Here is a 13,853-nt window from a genome sequence, read left to right as displayed (position 1 = left end):
TGCCTGCCAAAATTACTTGGAACAACCAACACTTTGCGCTGTGCTTTTCTATCTTATGTTTCTTTCCCGAATGCTACCACTTCCTCCCCCTTTCCCTAGAACAATGTTGATATTTTATAAACATATCATACAAGCAACAAGAAAAGCCTAAAGAGAGAGGATTGTTGAATTTGCTTTTGAAAACTGACGATAGTGTAAGACTTTCGGCTGGGATTGTTCATATAGAAGGCCTAATCACACTTCGACGACACACGTTGGTAAAATTAAGTGTTCTATTCGATCCAATACGCTTTGTTATCTGGTTTTAAAGAAAAACTGGATTTAATTTTAAAAATGGAATAGTTTTGATAAATTAGGCTTTTTAATAATAATCAAGGACTTTTAACGTAATATTTTTTCATAGTAATAAAATTGTAAATTGGGTTTTTAACATTTCTTTTCTTTTAAGCAGGACAGGCATTGAAATCAGCAATATTTTTGTTGAAGCTTTTATCCTGTTGAAATATTCGTATTATTATTATTATTATTATTATTATTATTATTATTATTATTATTATTATAATTTTTCAAAAACCAAAGAAGAGTGCTTCGTCGTAGCCCCACGGAGGGCCTTATACTGGAAATTACCACCCCCATCCCCCCCCCCCCGCCCAAACAATGGGAAAGAGGATAGGCAGAAGAGAGACTTTATGTATGTTTTTCGAAGCAAACAATGATAGACTCGCTGCAATAAATCAGGGGAAGCATTCTTCGCTATGGTAAAAGCAAATTTGCCTTGAGTGAGCTTCTGCGCCCATGACAAACTTGGTTTGCCTCGAATAGATTCGCTTATGCACTTGCAAAAAGTATCAAATTTTATGAATGAAGCTTCCCTTCGAATTTTATGAGTGATGTTTTTCAAATTCTTTATCCAAACTGAATTATACGACTTTTTTGTACTTATATCAGAATTAACCAACATTTTTTTATCCGGTTACAATTTTCCATCTTTGCCCTTGTATTGAGGGACTATGCTTTGAAAACTTAAGTTTGAAAACTTTTTAATCGTTCTATATGAAAATTTGACCCTCTGTTTCTAATCACAGTTAAATTCTCTAAGAACAGAATGTTTAACTTTATTTTGTCATATTTTCAATGTCAGCATCATGAAAACTTTATTATATCTTGTTCTTAATCCAAAACTTAGGTCAAAGATTTTTGGAAAAGCAGTATTTTCAAAACAAAGCCCTAAATTTAATTGGTGCTTTTCCCATTTTGTGAGCTAAATCTCAGTGTGAAATTTTTGGAGCAGATTTTGGAGAACTTCTCGGGGTCATATTGAATAGGATAATGGATTTCAGATTGGTCTGTTTTGATCCGTAACTGGGTTTTTATGTGCTAACCAAACATCAATAATTTTTTCTGACGTTTTTTTCTCTGAAGAGTGTCAGATGAAAAGCTTAAAACTTAAAAGTATGGGTGAAATGCTTGCTTTTTCATAGCCACTTTAAGAAAATGAATTAACACTATTTGGTGTATAGAACAGAAAAATTATAAGTTGCCACTCTTTACTAATTACAAGTTTTAGGCTTTATTCGAACATTCGGTAACTCACCAGTCAGACATCAGGCAACTTCGAACTGTCTTCCTTAGCGTGTACAGGTTGCATTTACGGCATCTAGCACCTTGTTTCAGAACAGTAAACAGCAATTTTCAAACTATCACCTATATTAATCGCCCAGCCCAAGCGAAGTATGAAAAGGCAATGGTCCCAAATGTTGTCAGAAGGCAATACTAACCACTCAATTTTTTATAGCTGCAAAAAGTCTTAACACATTTGAAAATGAAAGTTCTCAAAATAGGTTTATGGTATGAACAGATAGACTTCTCCTAACTAACGTCACTATATTGCAAATTTGTCTTTTCCTCTTTAAAATAGCCATGACTTTCATTTTAGATTTTAAAAAATTCAGTAAATTAATGGGAAAAAACGTAAATTGCCTCAAGTATATGCCGTGGAAAAAGACTCGGGCGGTCCCCGTTTTGCCCGCGGGCCTCGTTTTGCCTACGGGCCCTTGCCTCTTTGTCCCTCTGATAGGACTGGCGGCAGGCGCAAATTAATGCCATTATTTCCTACCCACATTGATGTAGGTTTGTACACATTCAGTTGAATTGGTTAAATTTATCTATTTTCCTACATTCGATGGAACTTTGGCTGTGACATGCACCAGAATCTCTCCTCTGTACCCCCCCCCCCCTAGCATCGTTACGGAAGGTTTTTTTGAAATCCTCAATAAAAAGATTGACTTGTTGAAAAGTATGAATCTAATTTTAGTCTTTTCAAATCACCAGGACATAAAAATACTTTTGCAACAAGAAATTCAAAAATCTCTATTTTATTGAGGTTATACTTAAATGTGCAACAATTAGGCCTAATTTTATTCTTTGGCAAAGGAATTTATAATTTCAGTATTGGAATTGTGCAAAGCAACTTCATTGAAAATCTTTATTTCTAAAGTAGAAAAAAATTACTTAGCTGTCTGTTTGTTGTATTGCATCCCTTTGTCACCTCGTTGCGCTCTAAGATTTTTTGTGAAGCTATTGACAAGAAGGACTGTGCCCATTTTGTTCAGGCGATATTCAATTCCATTCACGTGTTTTGTTTTATCAATATTTTTGTGCTCGTTAAAATCCCGTTTGGTACAGCGTTTTTAATTCGTGTTCACAGCTTAAGCTTTCTCATTTGGCGTTGAATCATCACCTCAGGATATGATAGCTGATATAACAACTTCATTTTCACTGTTTCTTAGATCGACTGCAAAGTCATTAATTTAGTGCGCGACATCTTTAGCTGGCTTGTTTGCTTTCAGGTTGTTTGTTCCAACATGAAGGATGAGAACGATGGCATTTCTCTTATTCCGTCCATTTTGGAATGATCAATTATGAGAATATTCTTTTGGCTTCCTTTTATCTTAACTCTTTGTTTCTTTTATTCTATTTTGTTGTTTTTTTCATCGTCCTTCAGTCTACCACTTTCACGTGGCAGGCTGTTCTACCATAACTGTGTGACTGGTTTTCAAGCATAATTTGCATGGGTCGTCCTTAGTTGAGAGAAGTGAAAAGCGATATGTCCCTACTGAGTTGCTACTCCTAGTCCCAGCAGACTTTGTACTGTCCCTTGACACTTGAGAATTTTTCACTTTTGTCCTCTGAACTTTGCCTTTCGACTTTTGGGATGTCATATCTTCGTGTGTGGAAATATCTTTTCAATTGGTTTTCGTTCAACTTCTTTATCTTTTGTGACATCTTTGTCTTTACTACATTCACATTTGGCTCCCTTGTCTCTTGTGGTTTCTGTGTTCCACTGGGAAAGAATTTCATTGCATTATCAAGATATTTCCTTACTTTAAGGCATTTAAACAATGCTTCGTTGTCTTTTCAGTGGGACCTACCCTTTCCTGACAAGAAAGATTTTCTATTTTTGTTAAATTCTTTCTTTTTAGTTTGATTTTACTGTTTTGCTCACATCCTGGTGTTTTTTTTATTTAAACAGCTTATAAACTGTGTGTTTTGACAAATTGATTGGAAGAGCAAGGAATACAGTAAACTTTCTTTAATGGCACTTCAGTAAAGACTACAGAATTAAAATTCAACAGTCTGTCAGACGATTAAAACAATGAAATCTCCACAAAAAAACACTTGCGTGAAAAAAATTGTAGATCGCTCTCCGCCGGATTTCTCCTGGGGAAGGGCCTTGAAAGGGTTTTTCACATCAACGGCCTTTTGAGGAATTTTGAGGAGCTATAAATTTTGAGGAAGGAAGGAAGAAAAGAAGAATTGATTCAGTAATCTGAAAATGAAGATAAAAATATTTCTTTTTTCACCTTAGCTTATCGAGGCATAGTGACATAGCAGAAGAACTATTTCTAAAAATGTCTAAGATTGCTAAAAGACTAATTAAAGAATGTAGAAAAATGCACTCCAGAGGAAAATTTCTGAGCGCCACGCCCTAAAATGTCTGTGGCAGTGTTGATACCAAAATCAGCAGCCTGGCAATCGTTACAGATCAATGGCAGCCGAGGAACTGAGAAAACACTATAAAAATACAATGATTTACACCATCAAGTTTCAGATAATTAAATTGACAAGATATGTTTAAAAAACAACCACAAGTTTTGACTTAAAAGAAGCAAAGGTCTTAGAAAAGATTTTTTTGTTATAAAAAGCTAATTTGCGGTTACCATTGAATAAGTATGTAACAGAAACAGGGACCGTGGAACCAGGGGGCTAAGGTCCCCATTAATTCCTAAAAAGTAATTAAAACTGTACAATGTATTATCATGCTCTTGGTGTTATCATATGGTGCCCCCTAAAAGCCCTGACCCCTTTACTCTGTAACGTCCCTGAATGGAAAACAGCAGAAAAATACTCAAAGTATAGCAGTTAATTCAACACCTCCACTGGCCAATTGTACCTTGTCTTAGTGTAACACAAATGATATATTTGGTTTAACTCCTTATTTACATGGCTTTTTTATCTTTATGGCGACATTCAATTTTTGATGGGTATATGCATTCTATTAATTGTTATCCTAAAAGGAGGTTTTGAGACCGGTACAAAAAACTAGAATAATAATCATATCCTAAATCCTGTTTAACGAACAAAAACTGAATAAAAATGAATCAATGAAGGAAAAAAGGACTCAACAGTCACCTAGAGGAATTTGATGTTGTACGGACAATAAATATTGCTTACAGCATACTAATTAAGAAACAGCACTTATAAATAACTACAAAAGGTTCTACAAAGTTTTTCATAGATAGAATATTTTTTATTCATCCTGATATTTTAGCCATTTAAAAACATCAACCCGACGCTACTTTCATTTCCTAGCCCGCATAGGCCTCACACCGCAGACTCGTTTTTTCTGTAATGGAACAAGCTGTCCGCATTTAGATCTTCGACTTCATGAAGGGAGTCAACGAGTAGCTTGACAACCTAGAAAAAGGTGGGTTTAGCAATCAGATGAAACATATATTTTATTTGCAGCAAAGAATGAGATGGAAATCTCTCATTTGAAGAGAAGCAACTCTTTGACGTCTAATTTTTTAATCTCAAAGGGCAGAGTAGTTTATTTCGAAGGATGGATTTACAAGGTGAAAGATATGATGGTTGAGTTTTAAATAACAATACAATGAAGATCATGAGCAATCTTCCCCTTTAATGGTAGACAATGCAAATAGTAATTAATGTTGCAGACACAAAGTATATTAACTTCAATGTTTTTTGCAGTGCATGGATCATAGAAGATAATGTAGGATTTATAGATCTCTTTTTATTCTGTGAGCTGGCGGACTACACTCGACTTAAGAAGCAGCCCATGCAAATTGAATCTTTAACTGAGAAAACGTAAAAGCATTGTCAGGCTTATTTTTATATTTTGAGAATTTCTTCAAATTTTAGTTCTTGAAGAACATTTGCTCACTAGAATGGCTGGAATAAAGCATGGTTTCCGAATTACTAAAAGGGACATTCGTCATATAAGGAATTTTATTTTGAAATAAATTTTGACGCTGCAATCTCTTAAAAAATGCAAATGAGAGTTCTTCGAGAACTAAATAAAGTGTCTCAAATTATCAAAAAGGTTTGAGGCAATTAGAAGTTTAACATAACGCATTTGCAAATAAAATTTAATTTGTAAATAAACTTAAGCTCTTTCTCAGCCCTTTTCTGAATATCAGTTCTTACACAGATTTTTAATAAAAACACAACTCACGTTGAAGTTGGTGACAAGCGGAGTTCCAGAGTCAATCGCTGCTCGTCTGATCAAGTAATTATCCTTCACATACTTTGTGCTTTGATTGGGCAGATTGATAACCATATCGATCTCTTTGTTCTGGATAAGTCTAAGACAGGAAAGGCTTACTTCTTATAACTTTATACCAAAGACAAATTAAAGCAATCAAGATCTACCAAAATGCTCACAGGAAAATTTTTCCATCAAAACAAATTCTTTCCCTTCAATTATTGAGGTTTTACAACTAAGGATCGAAATTAGCATTTTGGGCATTTTTAGATATACTTGTTACGAACACCGCATGAATTTTAAGACTTAAAATCCGTTGATAGATTCTCCTTATCATTTCGAAATCATTTAGTTACATGCAGCTTTGATGTTGGTGATATACGAGCCAATGAATAGAGCCTTCCTATTCGCGCAAGTTTGTACCATATTTTAAACACTTGAAGGTTCTTGAAACCTGTTGCCAGTAATTATCTTACTCTGCATCCTTCAACTGATTGTTTTCTACTTAGAAGCACGCAATGTGGGAAAGAGGTTTTGGTTGCGCTGCAGTTGATGGAATTGATGATGGAATCGTCAACATGAACAGCCAATCAGGAAAAGATCCCGTACAGATATTCCAGAAAAAGATTTTGAAGCATAATAGGCCAAGAGCCCAAATTACCCATTTCCCTAACTTTGCCTACTTACCATCCATGCGTATATTTCATATCATAGCATCCATCAGTATGTTCCAAAACCTAGCATCCATGGATATCTTTTGGGATCGAGTATCAAAGCGTATATTTTAGGGCCTTGAATACAATATTTTAGGATATGAAAGAGAAAGTTTGCACCCTTCGAGCCTTTCCTAATCATTACTATTCCCTGCACCTTTCGAGCCTTGTCCTAATCATTCCTATTCTCTTGAACAGTGATTATCCGTTATCTAATAGCAAAGTTTTGAATACTCACCTTGTAGCACTAGGTAGGTTAGGAGTTTCTTCGTGCAGTGGCCAACCGACAGTGATTGCTGGAATGTTGTGTTCTTTCAAGTAAGCTGCAGTGGCAACAGTTCCATATAATGTGTAGCCAAGTTTGTGCAAAGCATTTGCAGTAGGCAAGAACTTTGGCTGGAACGATTGCTACAAAAACATCCAGGATTTCAAACGCTGATTTCAATTTGAGCTATTCAATATTTATGAAAAAATCATCCTAGAAAAAGATCATGAGGGGTACAAAGACGTTGGGCTCCCACAAAGAGGGTACAAAAGCACTGGGCTTTAATTCTTAATCTCTATTTTAGAACATAACAAAATAAAACTAGTCAACAGCATTGTCTCTTTAAACTAATAAACTCAAAAACAATTGCTAAAACTCAACGAAACTCGTGTATAACTAGTTTTGCAGTAAAATCCAAGCATAAAACGAGTTCAGAAAATAAAATAATGCAATTTACCTGAATGCCAATCATTATATTTTTCTTAGGTATTTTGAAGCCAGTCGACATCAGTGCTTTTAAAAATGCTGTATTCACTGTTCTGCCGAAACAGGCGACCTGGAAATCAATATGTAATGCTATCAATATATGAAGAGACTGTGAAAGCGTGTTATTCGACACAACACAAAGGGCCCTCTCTATCATGTTTTGCTGAACGTGACTTAAAAGATACCGGGCACTTGCTAGGGACAGTGTTATTTTCTGCGACAAAGCAAAGAAAATAAACAAAGAAAATGCTTCACAAGCCTCCTTCTCATAAGCCTCTTTCTCAGGAGCCTCCTTCTCACAAGCCTTCTTCTCACAAGCCCTCTTCGAAAAGCCTTGTTCTCCTTCATTGAACACGTTATCGTTGAAATTATTCTACAGAGAGCCTCCAACAACATGCAAGCATATGGTCAACATCATTAGACACCGGTATCAAAAGCTCGTTTGATACATAAAGTAGAATATAATTTTCGAAATTTAGTAAAAACAAAAGCTGAAATGGGTATCTAGACCTGGAAAGAAAGCCCGATGAAACTTAGGGACTTGGCTGTCACACACTAAAATAAGATCAAAAGTCTGCACACAGTCAGAATCTGTATCAAGCGCTGCCTATTTATCTGATATTCAAATGCAGCTTCATTGCATTTACAAGAATTTTGCATGGCTATATTGAAAAAGAATGGCCTTACCTCACCCGTTGATGCCATTTCACACCTAAGCAAAGGATCGGCATCTCTAAGACGAGGCCAAGAAAACATGGGTGCCTTTAAAAGCAAGAGAAATGTGATAAGATCAAAACAAAAACTACTGTTAGAAGAAAATAAGCTTTAAAAATAAATTTGATAAATGAAGAAGGGGTTGTAGTATTGAATAAAAACTATTGAGGAAGATGCATGTGAATTTGAAATAGAAAAAGTAACCTTCATTCTATCAGACAGCCCCTAATCACAAAGTGAGTCACAAAGCAACTCTCTAGTTATATAGAGACATATCTCTAATAAAAAATGTGGAGTCAAAAGCGTTGCAAAATATTAAAGACCTTTTTAAAAGTATGTCTGTGAATATGACTTTTTCACGAAAAGCTAAAAAATTATACCTTGATTCCAACATAATCCGTAGGTACCGTGTCATTTTCTAATGGTATCAACGCGTTTTGGTCCAGCGGTGCGTTCACAAAAACCCGTGTTGCTGTTTTGATGAAATCAGTTCCTAGAGTTTTTGAAACAAACGGAAAGGACCGCGAAGCACGAAGATTCAATTCAATCACCTGAAAGTACAAAAGGTTATTGTAAACATAACTACACAAATACAGACAACGATTTATACAATGGCCGTTTCAATATCCCTTAATCAACAGCTTGGTGATATTCTTAGGCAAAGAGACAAATATAAGACGGCAAACTACGAAAACTGAAATACTTTGATATCATTTCAAGCTATTTCACATACCATGATATCATCTCCTTTTGCCAAAAACTGGATGTTCAATGGGCCTGAAATTTCAAATCGCTTTGCAATCTTCTTTGTCACCTCTTTCACCTTGAAGTAAACCAAAAATAAAATCAACTCTATGTGAACCAGGCACAACTGAGTTAAATCTTTTACAGAAAACGCTTAACCAAAAGGAAACTGAAGCAAAAAAATATTTGCAATAAAAATATTTGAAACAGACCTTAAACGTTTAGAATGAAAATCATAAAAAAATTCAGATCCACAAAAGAAATTAATGTCCGGCTGTGGAAATAACCGTAAAAAAAGAAAATTTTATCAAATCAAAGGAAAAATGATTCAATTTCACAAGGAATCGTTTTGCATTTGGTTCTTAAGGCGGCAACGGCGTAAGATTAAAAGAATAAAAAAGTGGTATCATTTATATTGAACCTTCTTTCTATGTGCTTGGCTGATGTTCTGAGCGGGTTGAATGAGAGTGGCATCACCAGAGTGAACTCCAGCATCCTCCACGTGCTCAGATATTGCATGAACAACGATCTCCCCATTTCGAGCAACGGCATCCATTTCAATCTCAGCTGCGCCTTCTACAAATTTGGTCATTACAACTGGATGTTCCTGCAAGTAGAAATCAAGCGTTTATCAACTGGATCATGGCATCTCTTTTCAAGTATACTTTACTACCCCACTAACCAAGCTTGGTCATTGCCACAAAGGCCTGAACAGCCTCATCTACTTACAGCTGATTCTCGGATGTATCTCTCAGAATTTAGAAAATGTAAACAAAAATTGATACAATAAAATAAGGACTTTGTACAAGAAATGAATTATCAGTACGACGTTTTGAGCATAACTCCTTATCTGATCGGGTCTGCGATGATCTCTATGTAGCTATTACGACTCATGTAATGATTAAAATATAAAAAGCTCTGTTATCAAAATTTACAAAAGCCATAGACTCTAAGTATTGACATACCAGTGAAACCTTGCTTGCTTCCTCAAGGAATGTCTTAAGCTCATCAGGTCCATATGCCACGTTCATAGCTGACCCACTGAGGACATACGAGGGCCTTAACAGGCAAGGATAGCCAACAGTAGCAGCAAAGTCCAGCGCTTCATCCTGTTAAAAAAGGAACTTTAGAAAAGGAGATGCTTCATCTACCATTCATAACTCACAAAGTCAACAGACAAGTGAACATTTTTTTCCTAAACAGCAATTATTGACTACAAACGGAAGAAAGCGGATACTTACAACGGAAGAAAGCGCTCTCCAAGGGGCCTGAGCAATGTTTAATTCATCCAATATCTTTGAGAAAACCGACCTGAAAATTGATATTAAGTTGAAAAGGTATCAAGATTCGATTAAAAATTTTTCGTGAATAAATAACTACAAGTTTTCTTTTCATACTGTTTCCTTGAGTAAATGCAAGCAAAGCAAAACAAGGCAAAAGCGAATCATATCTTTATGAATGACATTTTCCATTATTCACATATATAAAATAAACAATACCTGAATAGTGTAAAATAAGAAATGGAAGTCACGTGTACCTCTCTTCAGCTCTGTCAATCATCAGTGGTGAAGTGCCAAGGATGTTCGCCCCACTGTTGTGAAGCGGCATGCAAAGGTTGTTGGGTATCTGACCACCAACAGAAATGATCACTCCAGAAGACTTCTGTAAAAGACCAGAGAAGAAACAATGTCAAGAAAACTATGAACGTTAAGATAGCAGAGGCAAATAAAAATGGAGCAAAGATACAAAGTTTCAGGGCCTAAGCTACGAATTTGAAAGTGGGGGCTAAGGCTAGCAAAAGTAGGGGGCCAAGGCTTTTTCCCTTTTACTGCAGCTCTACAACTACTTACTAGTTGGGGAGGGATGGCCCGGTGGCGTGGGCCTTGAGTCTTCCATTGCCCAGTTTAAAGTTGCAAAACATCATCATAAAAAACCATACAAGCACAGTAGACCTTCTCTTTAAAAGGTCTTTTTGACATAAGCACCTCGTCAGCAGGTTTAGATTTCGATATCCTCAACTCATTTAAGCTACAAATACCAATTGGAATCACTACCTCAGCATCGTAAATATCCATGACTCTTTCGTGCGTTAACTCTTCGAAATACAGTCGATCACACTCATCGTAGTCTGTGCTCACAGTTTCTGGGTTGTTGTTGACAACGATCTAAAGCAAGAAATTGATAGCTAGCAATGATAAATAGTTCTGAGGTTCCTTCAAATAGGGCCAGCTGCACTATTGTTTTTTCATATTCATGGATATTACATGAAGTATCTACCTACAAAGCTATCAGCATCAACAGCAACAGCTGTTATGATAAAAACACTTACTGTTTTGTGGCCCATTTCTCTCAAAGCTCTGATACTGGAGACAGCACACCAGTCAAATTCAACACTGCTACCTAGAATCAGAGTAGTTGTGATGTTATAAAAGAGTTGTAGCCACTAAAGTATTTCATATTTAGTTAGCAGAAGCAAGCAAACGGAGCAAAATAGTTATTGTTGAAAACACATAGGAAAATCTAACCCTTGTCATCGATATCAAGTAATGTAAAAAAAAATCAATCGGATAAATTAAAACAAAGGATTCATCACAAGACATTTTATCAAACTTCTTACCAATATGATATGGACCACATCCAAGGACCATTACTCCTTTATCATTAAAGCCGATGTCGTGTTCCTGCAAAAAACAATAGAGGGAGCCTTTATAGAAGTAAAAAGTTCAAAGGAAAGATATTTATCAAAAAATTACTAGTTTGTCAACTACTTAGTAAAAAAACAAATTTCACCAGAAACAAAGCTATCATTGCTCAACATTTATACTCTATTTCTCATCTTCTGCTTTCATTAGAAACATAAAAATAAAAGTATCTTTCCTATAAACGCCATCCTCAAAATGGTGCTTCATCAGAAAAATTAAAAGAAAATACGAAAGAGGCATATAAATTAAGGATCTATTTACTTGCAATAATTAGAAATAACAATTAGGTCATTTCGAAATTCCTCCTTCTGCAGCTCATATTGCAAGCAAAAGTGCTGCATTTTTTATTGTATTTCTTTAAATAAAAATTCATTGCAGGTCTTACCGATCCGTTGTAAGTGCAATACAGGTAATTGGTAGCGGCTGGGTACTCTGCTGCCATTGTATCAATCTGCAAAGAAACAAAGCAGTGGCGAATTACAACTTCATGTTTTGCTACTATGATCTAGTTATGTTTGGCTAATATTTATTATTGAATGCGATTTCGGTTACTGTATGTGCTATGCCAATTCTCAGACTTTTCAGCTTCTACCAGCCCCCACGCCCCCTCCCCCCTTCTCGAAGTGACTCAGAAAATCAATCGGATATTATTTGTGTAGCAAGTAGAAGGAGATAGGCCACTCTGTAAAGAAATTCGAACTTCAATACCCACTATACAAAAAGCTCTTTTCCCGTCACTGGGTACACATTCCCTTCTTCTAGCCTCGTTATGCTCAAGGAAGGTAAGGAAATCTAGTTCACTTTTTTAAGTTGATGACCATTTTGTTGTTGTTTTCTTTTGCCCTCCTCAGGGTCGTCCTTGTGGTGCGGAAAAATTCTTTTTATGTAGTTTACTGACTAGTTTATTATTGTAACATTATTACTAAAATAGGAAAAATGCTATCTAATTAATGCTACTACCTCCACAACAAAAAGGCGCAACCTTTCCAAAACCGCACATCAGCAAGCGTGTGCCAAGTTACATAGTATACGTTTAGAAAACGCAACTATGCGAGATTTTAGACCTCCGCGAAATATGACTAGGAGTAACTTCAATTCAATTACAAGCCAAATAAATGGAAAGGAGATATAGTAAATCACCAAAGATTTTGCACAATATTAAAAAAGCTCTTGCCACACAGTATATTATGTAAATATACACTATCTACACTTAACATACTGCAACTTTCGTAAATTCGTACCTGTTTAACCCAGGGCTTGATTCCCTTTTCCACTCTTGATACCCTGACGTCATTTTCAGGCAATCCAAGAATTCTACCCATCTGTTTGTCTGACATTCCCAACTTCTTCGACTCAAGCATCATTTCTTCTGATATTTTATCTCTAAAATGAAATTTTTTGCATGTCAGTACGTGTAAAACTCGTAAGAGAACAACAACAATATTTCCAGAAACTGTAAACATTTATTCTCTGGATTTTATAGTAAATATACTAGGCGCTAAATAACTGTTATAATACTTGAAAATGAAGGAACCTTAATTCCAACAAAAAAAGCTGTTTATGGACAGATATAATTCCTTAAAGGAAGTATTATTCCTTAATTATTCGCAAAACCTTGCAAATGTTCAAGCACACAAAATTATATCATTATTGGTGCATTTTCTCACGTAAAGAAAAGTAACGCTCTAAAAAACTCACAATGATCCAGCAGCCTTGATGTCCTTTTCAAGATGAAAAATGTCTTCAAGTTTGTGCAAAAACCACTTATCGATGCCTGTGAGTTCGGTTATACGATCAACTGTATATCCCTGGGAGAATGCCTAGAAAGTAGACGTTTTATCAATACATTGCCTATCAATTATCTTATTTTATACTTTAGATGTGGATAAAATTCTGAAGTGTTCATAGTAATCTCTGCAATGGTTAAACTGTTAAAGAAATCAACAGTAACTTAGTTTTATTACGATAACTTTTTCGATAATTATAAACAGTTTGGCAAAATTGTTTCTTTTCATAGCCGAAAACAACAAGAACTTTTTGCAGACAAAGACAAGCGATGAAGCCAGGTATTAACTATGTAAGCCATAAAATCAGCATTTATTTAAACTGAATATCTACAACTAATAACATCGCGTTTATTGTTACGGAAAGCAATGACTCTTACCTTTGCAATAGAGAATATTCTTGTATTTGAAGGTACAATCAAGCGTTTGTCAAGTTCCTCTGTTGGAATTAAATTGTCACTTTTGTCACCAGGCGCCTTTAGGGAAAGTAAATGGCACTTCATGTCATTTTCACCAACAACAGCATACCAGAATGGCAAAAAACATATCAATAAAGATGCCCAGTCAATTAGGGAATAGAAGTAAGATTTTCGGTCTGATTTAACAAGGGATACAGATTATTCCTTATGTCCAGTTTCACATAATGAAGCACTTAACCTC

General features: G+C 35.6%; 1 protein-coding gene across 2 annotated transcripts in view; it reads right to left on the bottom strand.

Moving 5' to 3' along the window:
* Positions 1–4,083: 4,083 nt before the first annotated feature.
* LOC135681610 (carbamoyl-phosphate synthase [ammonia], mitochondrial) overlaps positions 4,084–13,853 on the bottom strand; it is a 30,537-nt gene continuing 20,767 nt past the window's right edge. For both annotated transcript variants that reach the window (XM_065196160.2, XM_065196161.2), the window contains exons 25-42: positions 13,574–13,669; positions 13,108–13,229; positions 12,651–12,792; positions 11,795–11,860; positions 11,325–11,388; positions 11,037–11,107; positions 10,762–10,872; positions 10,245–10,369; positions 9,949–10,018; positions 9,673–9,816; positions 9,129–9,314; positions 8,697–8,786; positions 8,344–8,514; positions 7,937–8,011; positions 7,221–7,319; positions 6,737–6,906; positions 5,756–5,885; positions 4,084–4,977 (exon numbers count right to left, since the gene is read on the bottom strand). In XM_065196160.2, coding sequence (XP_065052232.2) covers positions 4,885–4,977; positions 5,756–5,885; positions 6,737–6,906; positions 7,221–7,319; positions 7,937–8,011; positions 8,344–8,514; positions 8,697–8,786; positions 9,129–9,314; positions 9,673–9,816; positions 9,949–10,018; positions 10,245–10,369; positions 10,762–10,872; positions 11,037–11,107; positions 11,325–11,388; positions 11,795–11,860; positions 12,651–12,792; positions 13,108–13,229; positions 13,574–13,669 — 2,025 coding nt within the window. In that variant the 3' untranslated portion in view covers positions 4,084–4,884. The remainder of the gene's footprint in view (positions 4,978–5,755; positions 5,886–6,736; positions 6,907–7,220; positions 7,320–7,936; positions 8,012–8,343; positions 8,515–8,696; positions 8,787–9,128; positions 9,315–9,672; positions 9,817–9,948; positions 10,019–10,244; positions 10,370–10,761; positions 10,873–11,036; positions 11,108–11,324; positions 11,389–11,794; positions 11,861–12,650; positions 12,793–13,107; positions 13,230–13,573; positions 13,670–13,853) is intronic.

The sequence above is a fragment of the Rhopilema esculentum genome, chromosome 12, assembly GCF_057945365.1.
Source record: "Rhopilema esculentum isolate cy_ngs chromosome 12, ASM5794536v1, whole genome shotgun sequence".
In the NCBI taxonomy this organism is placed as follows: domain Eukaryota; kingdom Metazoa; phylum Cnidaria; class Scyphozoa; order Rhizostomeae; family Rhizostomatidae; genus Rhopilema; species Rhopilema esculentum.
The sequence above is the reverse complement of the archived record's forward strand: the minus strand, read 5'-3'. Positions and strand labels throughout refer to the sequence as shown.